Below are 20,047 nucleotides of genomic sequence, written 5' to 3'. Positions count from 1 at the left end.
TTTCAGTCTGGACCCACTGATTGTGTAATATATGACATATATAATTACGGATCAACTTGGATGGATATTGCCGTGGCTACAGCACAGCGCTATGTGTCCTACCTTGAAGATTGTAGCTTCTAGAAACCAGAAGAGCACTACACTAATTTAAAGTCATTTCATCTTGTTTTAACTGTAGCTGGACATCCTTCTTCTATCACTTAATAACCAGGCGGACAGATTTGCTTGTTCAAAGCATAAAGGAAGCTTATATCGAAAATGTTTTCAAATTTTTGGGGGGTATTATTTGCACCATAGACGACATAAATAAACCACACAACGTGAACAACTATAATCACATGCATTTTAAGGGAGACCATAGTTTTGCAATCAAAGTGAGTACACGTTAACGTTGAGCTGCGGAAACCTTTTCTTGTCAGCTGACATTTCCATCATATAGAAAAGTTGGCCCGGGGGACAAAAGCAAAGGAGATAACTGCGTACAGCGAACACACGATATACACCATGCATCAATACGCATACATTATTCACAGCATCATCTCCTGCCCAAGTATCTCCAAAAAGACGTGCACCCCAACGGTCTATCCATCCATCACTTTCAGCAGCAGCAGAGATTTATGATCACATCACAGTGTCTCTAATCTCTGCTCATAAACTATGCACGAAATCTAAGGCAATCACTTCAACCTCTGTCACTCTCCCGTTGTCTCTACTTACAGGTTTATGTGCAGGTGTAAATTCCCATATTTTAATTGACTGTCTATCACTCTCTATCTTCTCTATTTGCATTTTCAGGCACAGCTGATTCTCTTTCCCAGTGCGACTTTGCAGGAGTGCAATAACAAGGCTCTGGTCCCTGATGAGCATAAATTACAAGTCATGAAAAATTGTGTATACATAGGTCTTGCAAATGTGTCACTTCTTGGCTTGCTCATTATATTGATATATCAAGCCAACACGTTCTTAGAAATTACATTAAAAAAATACTTGATACATTGGCTGATCAGTGTCAAGCATTCAATGTATGTTGAGAAAATTGTATTTTCTAAATATTTCTGCAAATGCAGCCATTTAATGGCATTAAAAAAAATAGAAAGGGTTATGGATTGGCTGCTACTCAGAATATTGTTATAGAAGATTTGAGGTAAAAATACGTATTTTCTTTAGTGCTAAGAGTTAGAAGTGAGGGTTGATACGCTAACCTTATCAAATATGTCTCAATTATTCATCTAAATATGAAGCTAGAGCCTGGAGAGAGTAAGCATAGGTCAACGTAAAGACTAGAAGCAAGGAAAAGTACGGCTAGACTGGGTTACAAAAAACAAAATGTCAAAAAAACCTCCCGTTTTAAGGTGTAGCTGCATTCTGGAAATAGAGCCAAAGTGAAACCGGAACCCATTGATTTTGTCCCAGAAGTGTAAAAACCTCATTAAAATCCTATGCTTCCATAAGCCACACAATAGTATTTATGTTTAGATAAGGAAGAATATCATTCTCTCCCATTCAATACTTCTAAAGGAAAGTCAGTAAGTGTATTTCCAACAATGTCAAACTATTCCTTTGAGTGCATGTATTACATATTTATTTATTCATTCAACATCTCCCCTCTTAGCAATACTGTAGAAAAAAAAAGTGACCTTTTATTCCTACATTCTCTCTCCATCTCCTGCCTTCCCTTACCACTTTCCTAGTGTTTTTTTCCTCCAATTTCTCTCTCTCTCTCTCTCTCTCTCTCTCTCTCTCTCTCTCTCTCTCTTTCCTCCTCATAATCTATCGTTTACCTCTCTTCCCCCAGATGCTTTTGTCCTCCCATTGAAAACTGCGAATGGCCTTTGGCCTCATATTGATTTTATTGGCCGGAACCCCAGACAGTAAGCTGGCGGCTAACGAGATCACCGCTGGTTGCGCTAAACGCAGCTGACAACAAAGAAACTGGTTTCCCACCTTGTGGGACTAGGCACACACACACACACACACACACACACACACACACACACACACACACACATACACACACACAAATATAGACACTTATACATACCAACCAAGCAAAACCGTAAAACTGACGACAGAAACACTTCATTGTGTGTGCGTGTGTGTGTGTGTGCGTGTGTGTGTGCGTGTGTGTGTGCGTGTGTGTGTGTGCGTGTGTGTGTGTGTGTGTGTGATATTTGGAGACTAACAAGCAGGCAATGTGTGCAGGAGTGCAGGCCCGGGGTGGGTAATCGGGAGAATCGGGAGAGTTCCCGGTGGGCCGCTTCACTTCTGGGCCGGTCGAGAATTGTATTTGTTGACATTTGTCACGTTAGTTCATCTTCTCTTAAAGTGGGCTACACACGTTCCGCAATCTGACACCGCAGCCTCTGCATGGGTTGTACCATGCGAGGAAGTTCACCCCTCCCAAATAGAGTTGGTTCGGTCCGTAGTCCGTCTTTTCCAAAAAGTTTTCTCTAGGCTACGGATAGCTGGGCCGGCCCGACCGCAGCGATACGCGTCATGGAGGATGGACGGGAGGAAGAGGGCAGGAGGGGCTGAAAAAGCCATGTTGAAAAAAAGAAAGGCATTGGAGGAGGATGCTGCCAAATGTGCCAAGCTTACTGGTTTATTTTCAAGAGGACAAACACAAGTGGCAACTGGTAAAGAGAGACAAAGGCCTAATGATTAGCAACGTAACTATTCGGCTAACTGTAGCCTTGATTAATAGCGTTGTCAACCTATTCCCAAGCGAAATATTAAATTGAATTCAAATATTACACCCAAAATATGGCGATCCATAGACTTTGCAAATATTGATATATAATATTGATATTGATATTGAAGTATGCAGTAATATGAGTCTTCATTTTTCTTTGTAGCTTCGGAGCAGCAGATAAGACAGTCTGTATACTGTACTGTGAGTTGAACTGTAAACATTAGTTGAATATGCCTCTTTGTTGAAGAGTGGGATATGTTTCAAATGTTTTATTTATTTATTTCTGCTTTTGTTAATTTATCAACCTATCCTTGTGGAATAGTGGACTATTTTTTGTTAACTTCTCATCTTAAGTGGATTATTATTGTTGTATTTAACCTTTACATTATTTGTTGGACCATGGTATTAATAAAAAAAACTACAGGATAGTAAGAGCTGAACTGTTGCTTCATTTATCCAATTTCCACTACCATGGAAAAAGTGGTCTTGAGCCTGAAATTCCCAGGCTGAAAAGTGGCCCCACTCCGGCCCTGGACACATACACCTGTGTGACTGCATTTACCTTCACGTGTCAACACAACTAGTGCTGCTTTTCTTTTGTGAAGGTAAACTGCATATATTCCGATTCCGGAGTGAGGAGCAGAGACCAAACGAAGAGTCTCCTGTCCTCAGACTCCAGAGGACATCTTTCATGCTGCTTGAGCTGCAAAGGTCGTGGACACGTCCTCCTCCATGCTGTCTGCTCATTGGTTTGGTTTCAATGTTCTCCATCCAGTGAGGAGTTTGGTAGTAAAAGCATCATTTCATATGCTGCCTGGGTCTGTTAGTCCAATACTTCCCTCTTCTATTTTAGTCAATAACAATCTTGTAAATATAAATATGATTCATTGCTTAAGTTGCATTATTTAGAGTGAAGATATATGTTGGTATTTGTTACTGCTGGTTGCCAACGGACATGTTGACTTGATGCCGTTTTGGTGTTTTGTACGACAATCTTTGTGGCAATTTTAAAAAGGTAAAACTTCTTTTGCCAAAACAGAACTAATACTTTTGGTGCAATTGTTTACCCGTTATGAAGGGTAAACAATGACGAGCACTGGCGTAAAAAATATATTACTGACGATAATTATTATGAATAAACAACCCAAAAGGGATATATAAAAACTATAACATTGTAGTGTATAAAAGAATCAACCATTAAAGTTATGATTTATAATCCAATATGAAGATCATAACGTTTGCTGACCCAGTAGTTTTTAAATAATAAAAAGACATATTGAGATTTTGTTGTACATTTATTTACATGAAGATACAGTATTCTATGTGACAAATAAAATGCTTGTTCAGCCTGAAGCGTCTTTCTCCTTCTGGATTTGTGAGCAGATGCAAACAGCTGCTTCCTGTGGGTGTGAGGAGCTTCCCGAACCCACCAGCACAGAAGAAGCAGACGGAGACAAACTACGTCCTCTGTGCCGGTGGGAACAGGACGCCCCTCGTCCTCTCGGCTGGCGGCGGGGCGGGGCGGGGCGGGGCGGGGCGGGGCGGGGCGGGTGATGTCGGGGTTTGGGTAGACGGCCAAGAGGGTCCTGTCACAAACACAAGAGATGAATTCTTTTGAACTGAACTACACAACCTTTACATTAGTGTGTTGAATCTGGCCTCCAATGATGGAATCGTATTAATGATACTTCTGTAGTCTTAGTGAGGGATTACTTACTCCGCCCACTAACAGAAAGGTAACCGCCGCTCTCCATCTGGTCCTGTAGTCCTCCATCCGTCTCATCTGGTCCTGTGGTCCTCCCTCCTCGTCATCTTCTTCGTCGTCAAGGAGATCCTGGATGTTGCTTCTTGTGTCACAGCAATCGATACCTGAATAAAAGACTTGGAGACTTTTCTTAACGTTAACCACGCCAACCCCGCTAGATGCAAGGGAAGGCAGTCGGGGAGTCGGGCGAGGAGTCCTCTTCCCTGCTCCTCCTGGTACTCTTCTGGTTTCTGAGGGACTGGAGCTTCTACAGGACGTTCCATACCAAAAAGGGAGGATGAGAGGATGGCCAGCAGGAAAGGAATAAGCAAGGACAGATACAGGAGAATATTCCTGCCAACTTCTATAAGACTTTATAATAAATCACCTCTGGCCAGATCCTCCTCAAATTGAACATCAATAAAACTAGCATTGTATTGTATATATTGTGCATTTTTTCATACTTGATATTAATATTTTACGTTTACTCTGTAACCTTGCTTGCTGCTTCTACAACCACATGTCCCCCTGTGGATGAATAAAGTATCTATCTATCTATCTACTGATAACTACAGGAATTTGTCGTGGCGGGTGGTGCAACATTGGACAATAACAGTAAACAAACAACAACAATCAACACAGTGCAAGAATTAAAACATTACATGTACAGTAGAATATAAAATAAAGTGCACAGACAAATGGATAACAGTACTTTAAACAGTGTAATGTAAGTGTAAGTTTAAAGTGACAAGTGTATAACCTACCTGATAACTTACCTGATTACTTACCTGCGGAGCATTCGCAGTCGGGCCCGTTGGAAGCTGGCCAGCCGCAGTCGGGGGAGTCGGATGAGTCGGAGTCGGGCGATTCGGACACGGGACCGGGCCAGTCGGAGTCGGGCGAGTCGGAGGCGGTCGTCCAAATCTGAATCAAAGTCAGGCAAGCGAAAAAACAAACCCAAAATCGCATCTTGCATGACATTACCTTCGGGGACATACCTGATGGCGTCAAGGGGGTCAAGCTGTGCAGGAGCTCCATCGAAGTCGCCACCTGCAGGGAAACATTTAAGGATTCCTTATGACATGAAATATTTCTGGATTACATTGAGCAATAATGGATTCAGATTCCAGCTGCTAATCAATCAGTTAGCAGCTCAATTAACCAACTGTTTAGACTCGTGAGCCACACCTTCCAGACTAAACAATGTTTCATATCTTCTCACTGTCCCCCTATATAAACCTTTAATTGTGCCTTGCTCTGATTTTACCTCCGTAGTCGTTCCCAAGGGGTTCAGGGGGGCGAAGCTGAGGCACTCCAGCGAAGTCCCCACAAGCTGCAGGGAAACATTTAAACAGGATTCCTCATGACATGAAATATTTCTGGATTACATTGAGCAATAATCAAAGGTTAAATTTAAAAAACGACAGCATATCTATAAACTAACTAGGACTACACGTGTCACAAAGGCACCAACACACAAGAGCCGTTTAACAGTAATATCAAACATAGTGCAGCTTTGCCTCTGTTAGTTTGAACAGAGAACACATGGCAGAACAACAATAATAATGATAAAAGCAAAGGTTAAATGTTAAAGAAATAGTTTGAAGTAAAAGGAGCAGATGTTTGTTCAATAAGTCACGTTTCAACACCCAAAACAAATCAACACATTGTCGCAATCATGTGCGATTCTAACACACTTGGTGCGATGACGTCACATGTCGCATGATTATATTTCAGAAGTAAGAATTAGAACTCAATGACAAGCCGCTCAGGCGCCATCTTTTTTTAGACATTTCAAGGTCAAATATGTCATATTTGATGCCCTCTAAATACAATAACAGTGTTTTTAAACCTCTACAGTAATTGTTAACACATACCACAGATATCCCGCGACTTGTAAGACATTCCGGCACTCAAATAATCATTTTACACGGAGAAACCTCCACAAAATCTGTATTTTTCCAACACACCTCTTAACATTGTGAACTGTTCAACTTTAAACTAAACAAGTTTCACCAATTTCTCAACTGAGAACGCTTTAAAAGGTTTTAAGGGATGAATCAATAAGAACAACGCTAAAATAAATATAAAACTTACCTGGAAGGTTGCGCAGCACCTGTTGCAGCAGCCAGTGGTTGTCCATTCTCCGGCTTCTCGGGGGTCCGCGATAGAGGGAAGTCAGTAGTTGTTATCCAAAGAGATTCAAGAGTAGCTTTTAGCTAGCAGTCAAAAGATCAAAGGGTTAGCTTTACAGTTTGGGTCAACAAGAGGGTTTAAGCTCGTGTCGAAGTCAAAATGCAAAAGGGACGAATATCAACGTTCGAAGGTTTTTATAGCCTCGGCGGGTCGTTGCTATGGCAATTACTGAAGGGCGTGGTCACGTGCGTAGTCACGCAAGACGCAAAAAGAGACGTTTTAATTATTTTCTCATATTTGTCCAACATATATTTTATTAGTACTATTACTATTTATCATACATGTCAGTGTTGTTGTAAACATGACATCATCGGCAATACTCATGCTAACGAGACAAATGAGAGTTTCGGGTAAACACTAAATAGTTTTCACATTCATGTGTTTTATAAGGGGACCGCTCTGTTGAACACAGAAAGACAAACTGGATGGAAAATTAAACACGCTTTGTTTTCATGCAATGTTGTTGAATCTAATAATGTTCTCTCTGTAATTCATCAGTGTTTTCAGTGTGTAGACACTTGTTATTTATACCGCTGCAGATCATTAATGTCATAAAAGCTCAATTGGCAACGTTTTCGGTGAAGACATTTACTCTTTAAGGAGAGATCAAGGATTTGAGGGGCTCTTGGACCAGATCAGCTGCTCCGACGTGTTAATCGTACTGACTGTAATGCTCGCGGCAATCAGTGGCATCCACCCAGGCCCGGGGTGGGTAATCGGGAGAATCGGGAGAGTTCCCGGTGGGCCGCTTCACTTCTGGGCCGGTCGAGAATTGTATTTGTTGACATTTGTCACGTTAGTTCATCTTCTCTTAAAGTGGGCTACACACGTTCCGCAATCTGACACCGCAGCCTCTGCATGGGTTGTACCATGCGAGGAAGTTCACCCCTCCCAAATAGAGTTGGTTCGGTCCGTAGTCCGTCTTTTCCAAAAAGTTTTCTCTAGGCTACGGATAGCTGGGCCGGCCCGACCGCAGCGATACGCGTCATGGAGGATGGACGGGAGGAAGAGGGCAGGAGGGGCTGAAAAAGCCATGTTGAAAAAAAGAAAGGCATTGGAGGAGGATGCTGCCAAATGTGCCAAGCTTACTGGTTTATTTTCAAGAGGACAAACACAAGTGGCAACTGGTAAAGAGAGACAAAGGCCTAATGATTAGCAATGTAACTATTCGGCTAACTGTAGCCTTGATTAATAGCGTTGTCAACCTATTCCCAAGCGAAATATTAAATTGAATTCAAATATTACACCCAAAATATGGCGATCCTTTTGCAAATATTATGCAAATATTGATATATAATATTGATATTGAAGTATGCAGTAATATGAGTCTTCATTTTTCTTTGTAGCTTCGGAGCAGCAGATAAGACAGTCTGTATACTGTACTGTGAGTTGAACTGTAAACATTAGTTGAATATGCCTCTTTGTTGAAGAGTGGGATATGTTTCAAATGTTTTATTTATTTATTTCTGCTTTTGTTAATTTATCAACCTATCCTTGTGGAATAGTGGACTATTTTTTGTTAACTTCTCATCTTAAGTGGATTATTATTGTTGTATTTAACCTTTACATTATTTGTTGGACCATGGTATTAATAAAAAAAACTACAGGATAGTAAGAGCTGAACTGTTGCTTCATTTATCCAATTTCCACTACCATGGAAAAAGTGGTCTTGAGCCTGAAAGTCCCAGGCTGAAAAGTGGCCCCACTCCCTGTAGGAGTGTGAAGGTAAAACTAGATGTGTGTGCATTTTATTGTGTGTGTGTGTGTGAATGTGTGTCGGCGTGCATATATGTGTGTGTCTGCATGACCGCACCTCCATCTCGCTCCCTGCTTGTTCAGCATTAGTGACTGTCAGGTGCCTGGAGGGAGGTCCCACTGCTCAAACCAAACCCACACCAGCTGCTGTTGCTGCGGCTCTTAGCTGTTTATCGCTTTGATTTGGTGTGTACGTGTACTCATGTGTGTGTCTGTGTGTGTGTGTGTGTGTGTTTGGGTAAAAACTGCCAATACGGTGCAAATTGCATGACCCCGTGGTAACGAAGAGGAATGGAATCAGCGTCTCATTTTCAAAAGCTTTAACTGCAAGTCGGGTCGATTGGATTGAGTTAACTCATGTAAATCAGGTGACTGACCCGTGTTACAGCAACGGGACGTCCTTCTTTTACACCAATGCTCAACCAACTTGTGTTGCCGAGTGTTGGGAGACATAGGTTTTAAAGATGTATGAAAAAAGAAAAACATAAAACCACAAGAGCAACGTCTCTTTACATAAATTCTAACTCCCATTACTCAAGATAATCCACAGACCTTGTTGTGAGCAGTTTCATAGGAACTAAGAATATAGCTGGGCAAGGATGCCGTTAATGTTTACGTGCAACGCTGTCATGAGCCTTTCGCTCACGGTGTGATTTGATTGGAAATAAATATAGTTCCTACACTCTGCAACTCGCACCACAGAGGTCTAGATCAGTGGTTCTCAACTATTCTGTCAGTGAGACACCTTCACCCCTGAATGACCATGCAGGTCGAAGATAAATCCTCAGATTGATTTAATGAAAAGATGCTGCTCTTTGAACCTGAGATGGTACCGAATATCACATTATGCCAACGCAATAAAACAAGTTAGAAATATTCCCTTTTACACTCAATTAGCTGCATTTTAATGCAAAAAAACTGAAAAGGGCATTTTTAATACAACACTCCTAACAATTCAGTACCTTTAGCCTTTACTTTTCTAACAGACTCAACAGTGCCTTCATGCACACACTACTGAGAAGTAGTGTCAAATTATGTAACTTTTAGCTGAGAATTTCTTATGATTGCCTTATCAGTAGGTAAATACTAAAAAACATTGTGCTTTGAAGAAAATGAAGCAGCACTCGTGTTGAAACCTGAAGTGTACCATTAACATAGACGTGAGTCTGGAGGATTTAATAATGGGACCAGTTCTCGCATTATTAAATCCTCCAGACTCACGTCTATGTTAATGTTTTTTTGCTCCTGACAGGAGTCTCAAAGTCTGGAGTTAGAGTGGACAAGGCCACTCTGAGGTCATAGTAGTGTAGTAGTGAGGTCATGACCAATGTCCAGTCTATTCCTGTGTTTAGTCATCAGCTGAACCAGCGCTGAGAAGCTGAATGATAGGAAGGCTTTTACTGCTCGAGTGGCAAGGGAAGGGTACTCGCTCATCACATTGCTGTACCAGAACTGGGACGCGGATGCGAGTGGTGCGCCAGAAAAAATGTGCATAGCCACACTCCTCTTTTCCGGCACGAATGAAGCAAAATGATCACAAATAGTCCGGCGAGTAAACTCACGCTAGTAAAGTTTTGGTGTGAACGCAGCATTAAGCAGTGTGAACGGACGGCAAATCCACTCCATTAAAAATCCCCTTCAAAATAAAAGAACAGGATTTCTTTATAAAGAAAATGTGCCCATGTCAAACAGGTCCGTGACCCACCAGTTGAGAATCACCGCTTTAATGTGAAAGGAATGTGATATTTGATTAACAAAAGTGAATGGAAACCCAACGGACGTGAACTTGGGTTGCAATAACTAACAGGTTACAGTACATCCCCTATCCTTCAAAAGTATTGTCCTGTTCATTGGTAAGAAGCCTATCCCAGCATGCATTGGTGGAGAGGCAGACACATTCACTGTCACCACAAAGACAGTAAGAGGAATTAGACAGTAAGAGATTATTAATATTTATCTTTTCAATATTTACACCAATATTTCAGCAGGATAGTCGACTTCTCCTGGGATCAAAGTAAAACTAATTATAAAAGTTACATTTGTTAGAGTTAAATGTGGTCTGAGGCTTTTAGGATGTGGAAGCAGCAACGTGCAGGTAACACAAAGTCGCTTCTTTACAGTAAGACGGATGAAAGGACCATGAGATGAGGCAACATTATTCTTTGGTGAGTGTGAAACTACATGGACACCGACACTTTGGAGCAGCACAGCCCGTGCATTCCCGTCCAATTTTCTCTCATTCAGTTGCTATGGGAACAGCTTTCTCTCCCTCGCTCACTATTTCGCTCCCTCCTCGCTGTGTCACTGGCCGGTTTTTCCCCTGACCTAAAGCAAAACACGTACGTCCAGTCAGCGCTGTGACAAGCGCCAGTCGAGGTCCTGCAGAAATGTAGTGAAACATTTGAGATGAAGCAGAATAAAATGTTATCTTGAAGTGATTAAGTGTGCACGCTGCTCTATGCTACATAGGATACAAATGGATTCTCATGGAACTTGAAAAAGCTAAAATGAGAATATTCCTGAAAAGAAATATGTGCCGATATCAAACAGTGAGACATGATCAAATATATAATATATAATATATTGTTGTCAGCACGTGCCTTCAATGCTGTTCTTTGATAGTTTTGGCATGCGATCACTTTTAGTTGCAGTGATGTTTTGAGGCTTGAAGACGTTTAGTCCGTTTACACCTGATGTCCATGTTCCATGGGAGGACAATTCAGTCAGTATTAGAAGAGAGAGTTATAGCTTTAATTACTGAGGCATAAAAGGTGATGCTTCAGCAACATAATGCCTGCGGGCGTCTTAATTCATGACACCTTGCAATCTAACATGCACAACAATACTGATAAATGTTCCAGAGTTACACCAAATAAAGGCTTAATACTAAGCCTCCGTGTTGCATTCAGTGCGTTAGAACGCCCTTAAGTAACCACCTAACTTTACTGCAGTCAGCGGGTTGTTGTTTTTTTACTTCAATTATATGAGAAAAAAAAATTGGTTTCTGAAATTAAGTGATGCATTGCAGAACATTTTCTTCTGTAGAAAGCTGATTTCCTTTTCGCCAAGTTACTAATTGAGTCTTTTTCACAGGGGACATATTGCAGTGCAGAGCGTTGTGTTTGTGTCAACTAATTTGGTTTTAAAGTCTGACTCAAGATCTCTTAAACCAGTCTTAGACCTTAGACCGCTCTTCTGTTTCCATGCTCCATCAACGCCTCAGTATTTACACCCTCTTCACTGATATGTTATACACAAACACTCTAACTGGCAAACTATTGCTTCATAGGAAATGCCAAAAAAAACTAATCACATATAATATTCAGAAATAATAAATAAATCACACTTACTTTACCTATTTTGAGTATATATATATATATATATATATATATAAATCTTCCTGACATCAACCGTTGCACTTCTTCTCACATCTTAACAGAAGCAGTTGCGTAAATGATAAACCTTTTAATAGCCTTCCATTCTGCGTGGTGTGATTCCCAAATGTCAGCCATTTTCATGCAGCTTCCCACAAAGCAAAACCTGACAAATGTATTACTGCAGACACACTGGAGGTGACATTCCAGATAGCTTCAAGATTAACATTTTAAGATTGAAAAAGAGCAGGGACAAGGTGTTGTCATCATCACTGTTTTCACAATCACATGGTTTGCTAAACACCGCCCGCCGCTGCGATGCCTTCAAGCTGTCAGAGCTCGCCCACACTGGCACAAAAGGCAGAGAAAATTATAATATAGTACACAGAAAGGTCTACAATATGTGTTTGAAGGATATTTTACAAGGATGTCAAACTGATTCAGCTACGAAATCAGATAAAAAAACAAAAGATAGAAACTAAAGCCTTCAACTCGCAGTGCAAAAGTGAATCATCATCATCATCATCATCATCATCATCATCATCATCATCTCGTGATCAAGAAAGTCAAGGGAATTTAGGAGCAACTCTGTTCATATAAAGCCAGGTAGATATTTATTCACTATTAAAATCAGCAAAGGCAGCATGTGTATAAATAATAGACACTATATAAGAAGTGGACGTAGTCAGCCTAACGTCTCCCATTGGTCGTTTTGAAGCCTTGAGTTTGACAGTTTGACCATCGCCATCTTGTCTTTGCAACCAGTGAACAGAAGTATATTATATATATATATATATATATATATATTATTATTATTATATATTATATGTGGACTCCGGAGAAGTGACGTAGGGACCCTGCTGGTCTGTAGAGCGAATGCAAGTTTTTCAGACACTTGTCCGGCCTGGTATCGATTCAGTAAACCTTCAGCAGCTAGTGAATCATAGAAGTGCTTACGCTAGTTATTGTGTCACCATCATTCTGTACACATGACATCTATTCCTTCTGTCCATCCGGGGAGAGGGATCCTCCTCTGTTGCTCTCCTGAAGGTTTCTTCCAATTTTTCCCTGTCAAAGGTTATTTTTGGGGAGTTTTTCCTGATCTGACGTGAGGTCCTGGGACAGGGATGTCGTATGTGTACAGATTGTAAAGCCCTCTGAGGCAAATTTGTAATTTGTGATATTGGGCTATACAAAATAAACTGAATTGAATTGAATGTACTAATGTTTGCTCCACAGGTTTTTGTGTACACATTTTACATTTTAGAAATGTGTATATGCTTCCAACCTCAGTGACGGATGATTACAACTTAAAACCCCCGTGACTTTGATTGATTTGCTGGAAAATGCACGCATGTTGTATTTGGAATATTGAACAAATCATTTTCATGTTAAACCGGTTTTGTATGCATTGTCTTTTCATGGGAAACAGCAGGAAGGTCAAACCGCTGACATTACTTTTTGAGGGGGCATTTTGTTACTCGTTTGTGTTGGCGGACGTCTGCGCTCTTAACCTGTGCAGCTGCGTGGGACCCACTTATTACTTCCATTTCTCACTGGAATTCAACGAGCCGTGTTACAGTAGCCGGCTAGAGCCGACAGATGTCCATCAACGTGATGCGAGCAGTAAAGAAGTTTTGGGAAATGACAAATGAGAAAACCGGCGCTGCATGCAAATTTCCCTCCATAGAGTAATTTGCTTCTGGCTTCCATCAAATTTGCTGCGCTTACTAAATATAAAAAATGCCCCCAACGTGCAAGCAAGCTATCATGTCAGCTGTGACACACAATGCTTATAGCCCAGGGGACTGTGGACTCTTCTTGTGTGCCCATGCTCCATCCTCGGGCTATCTGCCCTACTCGTCCTGCATGTTGATTGGCAGATGTAAAATGGCTGCTTGAAACCTGACAACATGTTAATTGGCAGATGGTTGATTGGCTACATTTAATTGGCTTCTGCTAACTGACTGTTGTTGGCCATCTGTGTACCAACATTACTCGCAATGCTAGCTTTGTGACAGCACTTCACTTAACCATCCCTCACTTCCCATAAGCCCATTAAAATGGAAACTGTTGGCCACACGAGATCACTCGACCACTCTAAAAAAACAAACAAAAAAACAACCAGGTATTAGCATAAATCTGGTTTCCATTTTTTTTTTTAAATCTTTCAGTTCTCCTTCCTCACTGAAACCTCCATGCCCTCAGGTTACAGACGTTTCAGTTCTCCACCTGTGTAGCACCGTCTATGTGTCTCTCAGTCAGGGGACCATTTGATGAAGTCATTACCATAAGCCTCATCATCAGATGTTCCCGCATCGGTGACCCGTTTTGAATGTCAGGTGCAAAAGGCAGACACCGGTCCTGGCACACATTTACATCCCAGTGGAAACCTCCATTTTCCCTTCATTTGTTAATCCACACATTGTCTCTTGGAAATCGGATTTCAGTTCGTCATCTCAAGCCTCGTCTTTATTTAAACCGCCTGTAGGCCTGATGAAGGATTCGCACTCCGTGGAAGTGGCTGCAGGGGCTGACGTCATCAGGTTATACTGCACTCCGGTTGTTGGTTCAACCTTTTAATGGTGAGTTCCCTTCTCTCACAGCAACAGGTTGGGTTGCTAGCTCATTGGGGGCTGAGCAAAACAACACTTGAAGGCTTAAGAGGATGTTTTAATTGCTTTTAAAGCAGAAATAAAAATAAATGGTGTCCAGTTGTGTGTGCGTAAGAGCTCTTAAAAGGTGCACTAATCCGTATTTGAGTGTCACCAATGGGTCAAATGACTACATGTAATATAAAAAAGGTGTGAAAAGAAATGTATCACATTTACAGAGCCTTTTAGTGTCAGCTCATTGGTTTGGTTTTTACATCCTGCAATTTCATTGTTTCGGTTCATAATCATTCACCCTTTTCTTTCATCCGCGGGAAGCTATTTTCAGCACAAAGGTTCTGGTAAACTCACTTTAAGTTCCCCCAGGTTCTGGTAAACCCACTTTAAGTTCCCCCAGCTTCTGGTAAACTCACTTTAAGTTCCCCCAGCTTCTGGTAAACTCACTTTAAGTTCCCCCAGGTTCTGGTAAACCCACTTTAAGTTCCCCCAGGTTCTGGTAAACCCACTTTAAGTTCCCCCAGGTTCTGGTAAACTCACTTTAAGTTCCCCAAGTCCAAGTGATGCAAAAACAAAGTAACCGACTAGCTTGCGAATATAAAGCAACATTTATATTCTATTTATAATATTTATATTTCCTTCGTTGTGGAGACCAGACCAATGCTAAAAGGAGATTGAATATTGGTATTGTTCTATGGCTACAGTCTGCTAACACGACATTATAAGTTCATAACATGTCAACGTATATATACAGCTTGTTATGCTGCTGTGGTGGAAAAATGTGTCTCTTCTTGTCTGGATTCTTATTACGAACTTGTCTCTAATTAAACTTTGTTACTTCTTCTTATCTGAGTAAGTGCGAGTCTCCACTGGAACTCACTCCTGCACTTCAGCAATCGACTCCCCACAGAACACGAAAGAGGCCGGTTCGAAGTTCAGTTCACTGTAGATTTTATTTGCAGAATACGTGCAAATAAAAGAGTTGAGTCTCCGGTTCACCAAGATGGTCGGACGATACTTACAACAACTAACAACAAAAGTACATTCTTCATGAAATCTCCGATGTGAACACCGGCCCGCCCCTTTTACCCTAAATGTTCATCATGTTTCCACGGAGTAAAGCCACAGAGATAGGCCACGCCCCCTCTAAGGCGCGAATTAAGCGAATGACGCGAATAAACCACAAATAGTGAACTTAGAAAAAATTAGGCTCACGGTACACATTGAAGACACGAGGCCATCTGAGCCCACTGAAGGACGCCCAGTGGAGCACACGGGGGGCTAAAGCAAAAGATCACCTGCTAACATTGTTTTGGGGGAATGATTTTCCACACAGACAGTCTCTGCTGCCCTTGGCACTGAGGAGCAGCTTCCGCATTGAATCGAATCCAACTGTCGCACGGCTGATTACATATTGATGTCGGTCTGTGTCTCGGGTTGCTTCCACTCAAGGTTCACAAAGGAAGTTATTTATTTATTTCAGTTAAAGGATAATATTTAGAGGGTGGGGTGAGGGTTCTGACACTTCATTTTGTGCATTGTGGTTCATTTTCTTTGCACCAATCCATGGTGAACATGTCTTTATTTATAAAAATGGAATATGATAGGCTTTTAGGCAGTCTGTATTTCTTTCAAATATTTCTTGTAGATCAAATAGGTTTTATGTCAACACCCATGCAGGCATGACCTACTCGTGCATACTCATTTGCATATTTTGCTTGGGGACGTAATCTCTTTAAATGTGCATGTGGCACCCATTCACCTCAATAACAGCCTACTTTCATTTCAATTGATGTAAAAAGAAACAACAGGAACTTTGTGTTTATCAACATTTCTGCTCATGTTCAAATCTTCTCCCTGAAGTCGAGAATAAAGTCGTAATATTTGGAGAAAAGAAAATGTGAATATTACAAGATTAAAGCAGCGATTTATTGAGGTTGCACGTCCTTCAGATTCAGAGACAGTGGACTTTTTTAGGAAAATCAATGTTCAAATCTTCTCCCCGAAGTCGAGAATAAAGTCGGAATATTTTGAGAAAAGAAAAAGTGAATATTACAAGATTAAAGCGGCGATTTATTGAGGTTGGCTGAGGTCTTGTGCTTTCTTTTTAACCAGGCGGAGACCAAAACTGCAGGAATGTTATTGAATGTAAAATTATTATTTTTTTAAACACTATTGAATCTACAACAGCAGTCCAACAATTGGGACCAAAATTGAGTTGCCTGAAGGGGAAAACTTAGGTACCATCAAGCAAATCATTAAAGATGAAACACCGGGTAGCTCGCTCAATGGGAGGCAGAAAACATCTGTTTTCCCCTGCAGCTGGTTGTTGTAATTGCAGCGTAACTATCTTTGTTTTTGACTTACAAACACATTTGTTTCAAAGTAAAAATCTCCTAGTGCCCACTAATATGTCTTTTCATCTCATGTCCAGTCCCTTATTTTTGTATCTTCTCTTTTCTTCTTTCATATTTGGTAATGTTTGTTTGGAGAACAAAGCTACGGAAAAAAGAAAATGACAAGAAAAAAAATGACAAGAAAAAAATACTTAATAGTTGTGGAGATGTGAATTTACCCAAAGAGTGCTGCTGATTCCTGCTCTTTTACTCCCCAGTCCTGCACTCATAGGTTTTCTTCATAACACAGGCTTAAAAGTGGGATATGTAGCAATGACATACAAGATAAAGACGGCACTTCGTCACACCGAGACCAAAGCATCGTTGGGTTTTCAGTGCTGAACAAAACTTTTGCAGCCGTTTTGGACTATTGTCATCAATGTATGGCCAACTGTTCATTTGGTATGGTTAAAAAGACAGAATAAGTAGGATTTTCCTTTTAAAAATGTTAACGTATTGCTTCTCACAACATAATCCATTTTATAATAAATACCTTAGAATTCTTATTATTATTTTCAGAAAAGTTAGTTTGTCTCTTTCAAAAGGACTGAGAGAGTGCATGATACCTGCATGATCGTGTGTGATACTTACATTCAGGACGCATGAAAAACTGTTCTTTTTTATTCATTAAAAAAGTCATAGGCTGCAATTTGTCCCTCACGATTATGAGACAGTAGTATACTTGATACAGAAAATACAGATGCACTAAGGCCGGTAAGGAATCTGTGAATATGAAATCTACGTAATTTGCATTAAAAAGTCAATATTCCTTGGCGGAATGCTGTTTTTATGGAGGGGGGGGGGGGGGTGACGATCCCTCCCTTCCACTAGGGGTCTGAGTCCTGCCTCTGTTTTGTCAGGCTGTAAGACAAAACTGATGATGAGCCACACCTGAGCCTGGTGGCTGCTATAAAGACACCTAAAGATGGATGCGTGTCCGGCTGCTTTCCTGTGGTCCACACTGCAGCTTGCTTGCTTGTTATTTGTTTGTTTGTTTGTTTGAGTTAGTTGTGTTAATCTATAAATAAATGTATGTATTGCTTTTAACTCGTCTGATCTCCCATCCATGATGCAGCCTTTGAGCCAGGTTGTGACAAAAAGTCTACCTCTGGGGTCCGAGAGTTAAACAATGTGGAAAACATGATTTTTGTGTCATGTAATAATAGAAGAATGGTCCAGGCCGGGCGTAACATATGTTAACATGGCACTTTTGAGCTTTCGTTATTTTTTTTATTTTTTTTTACCCTCGCACCAAATTATGACCTCAGCGGAATGTAAAACACTTTTAAAATTCTGTATCCAGTCAAAGTGTTTTACAAAAAAGCAGCACGTGAACGGACAACCGTATGTGACCGCTCTTTTAACCTTTAATCTGTTATGTGCAGATTATGCTGTACATGACACTGTCCTGACTTGTGTGGGCCGCACATGTGTTCGTCAATGTGCATGCACGTGGGTGCACTCGTCTGTGAGTAATGCCTTACATCACCTCAGGTGTGCTTGAAGCATATTTTCAGGGGAGTAGTTGGAGATAAATCATCGGAATCCTCGCTGACATCAAAACCCCTCAAGCTGTAATCAGCAGTGGTCTCCAACAAATGCGAACAGGCAGCGAGACGGCCACTACGTGGACTTCAATCACCGCGGCTGACGTCTTACTTTGTGTGTGTGTGTGTGTGTGTGTGTGTTTAACAGGTATCTGGGCTGTCGCGGGAAAGAGATAAGGAGATGGAGGAGGACAAAGGAAGGGAGAGAGGCAGAAAATCCAAGGCAAGGAGAAAACACAGATTGTGGGCAAATGTGTCGGTTGAAAATGTGTTTCCTCTTTTTCTTCAGTCCGATGTGCAACGGTAAATGTCACATTTTTCAGGAACACTAAACTTCTCAAACATGAATCCTTTCGCAAACCAATATTTAAACATGTAACATTTAAACACTGAAAATAATTCTAATTGCATATATATATATATATATATATATATATATATATGTGTATGCAATTAGAATTATTTTCAGTTGCTAGAGCATCTACTTCAAAATACAATACAAAGCAGGAAAGGGTATAATTAGCCATGGGTATCTGCTGGTTACATTGAAGCAAATAGCACTTTCTCTATGAGTATGTAAATCAGCAACTTAATAAAAAAAGACTGGAGGAGAAGAAAACTAAAATGAATGGAAACAAAGGAACTATGAGCAGCAAGTCCACACAGGGAGTCGTCCTATCGAGCCTGGATATGAAAACATGTATATATATATATATAACTATAAACCCTTGTGACGAGAGGAGTGTTGTGATGCAAAGAAAGGGGAAAAAAAATCAAAACTGTTAAAATCTTCCTGTCAACACGTTCAATTGCAATCAGCAGGTCTAAATCTTGACACCTGATCACACCTGCAGATGCTCCACCACTGCTTATTGAAATGGCTGTGTCCTTCAGTTATTTCACCCGACACATACATCAGTGACAGGGTTATCAGAGAGCCTTCTTTTTCTTTTTTCTTAATAACACCTGGTTGGAGACCTAGGTGATACTATTTGGAGAGAGATTAAATGCCTATGTAACCAACAAAATGAACAAATTGTATTTAAAATCTGATACAAATTCTTTTTTAAATCTTACTCTGCGGACTTCTGTAGATCTCACTGATCACAAAATGTCAAAATTATTATTATTAGGCATCCTACATTAGAAATACAACAACTTTAATGGTGGATTACACCAAAATAATGAGAATCTTTAGAGTATTATATTTAAATAGTGTGGTTAAGAATACTGTCAGTGCCACTAACAAATACAGTTGAATATCTAAATGCGTATCTAGAAAACCTGAACGATTTAACCATAGCACCCATTTAATGATAATAGCTTCATGACAACAAAAGTGAAATCATATTGAGTGGAGACTGCTATGAATGACTACACCTGGTGACAACAACAGGCTGCCGTTAAGTTGCATCTGACGATTAAATATTACCTCAATTGATCCTGTCAACAGCTGTCTGTTTACACTCTGGCTGCTGAGCTAATGTTAGCTGTCATTGTCGTTGCACCGGCTGACGCTGTCTGACTCTGAATGTGTGGACAACCCAATGAAGGCGAATAAGATGTATAGGTGTGACGTGCTCAGATGTATTTACTGATTCACTATCTTTAAGTGTCAGGTGACAATCAGCACTTCACTGCAATCTAGCCGCGACCAACGTGGCTGTAAAACGCTTTCCTATTATCCCTCTCCACCCGTTAAATTCAACAATAATCGGCTCTGGTTTCGGCTAT

At 40.7% G+C, this 20,047-nt stretch overlaps 1 protein-coding gene across 1 annotated transcript in view; it reads right to left on the bottom strand.

The window, feature by feature from the left end:
- The window catches only part of LOC117751546, a 44,640-nt gene extending 38,061 nt beyond the window's left edge, over window positions 1-6,579 (bottom strand). Inside the window, exons 1-3 of the mRNA XM_034563465.1 lie at window positions 6,534-6,579; window positions 5,704-5,769; window positions 5,421-5,486 (exon numbers count right to left, since the gene is read on the bottom strand). Coding sequence (XP_034419356.1) covers window positions 5,421-5,486; window positions 5,704-5,769; window positions 6,534-6,579 — 178 coding nt within the window. The remainder of the gene's footprint in view (window positions 1-5,420; window positions 5,487-5,703; window positions 5,770-6,533) is intronic.
- Window positions 6,580-20,047: the final 13,468 nt, after the last annotated feature.

Source organism: Cyclopterus lumpus, chromosome 22 (assembly GCF_009769545.1).
Source record: "Cyclopterus lumpus isolate fCycLum1 chromosome 22, fCycLum1.pri, whole genome shotgun sequence".
Taxonomy (NCBI): domain Eukaryota; kingdom Metazoa; phylum Chordata; class Actinopteri; order Perciformes; family Cyclopteridae; genus Cyclopterus; species Cyclopterus lumpus.
Note: the sequence above shows the minus strand (reverse complement) of the source record. Positions and strands in the feature narration are given on the sequence as shown.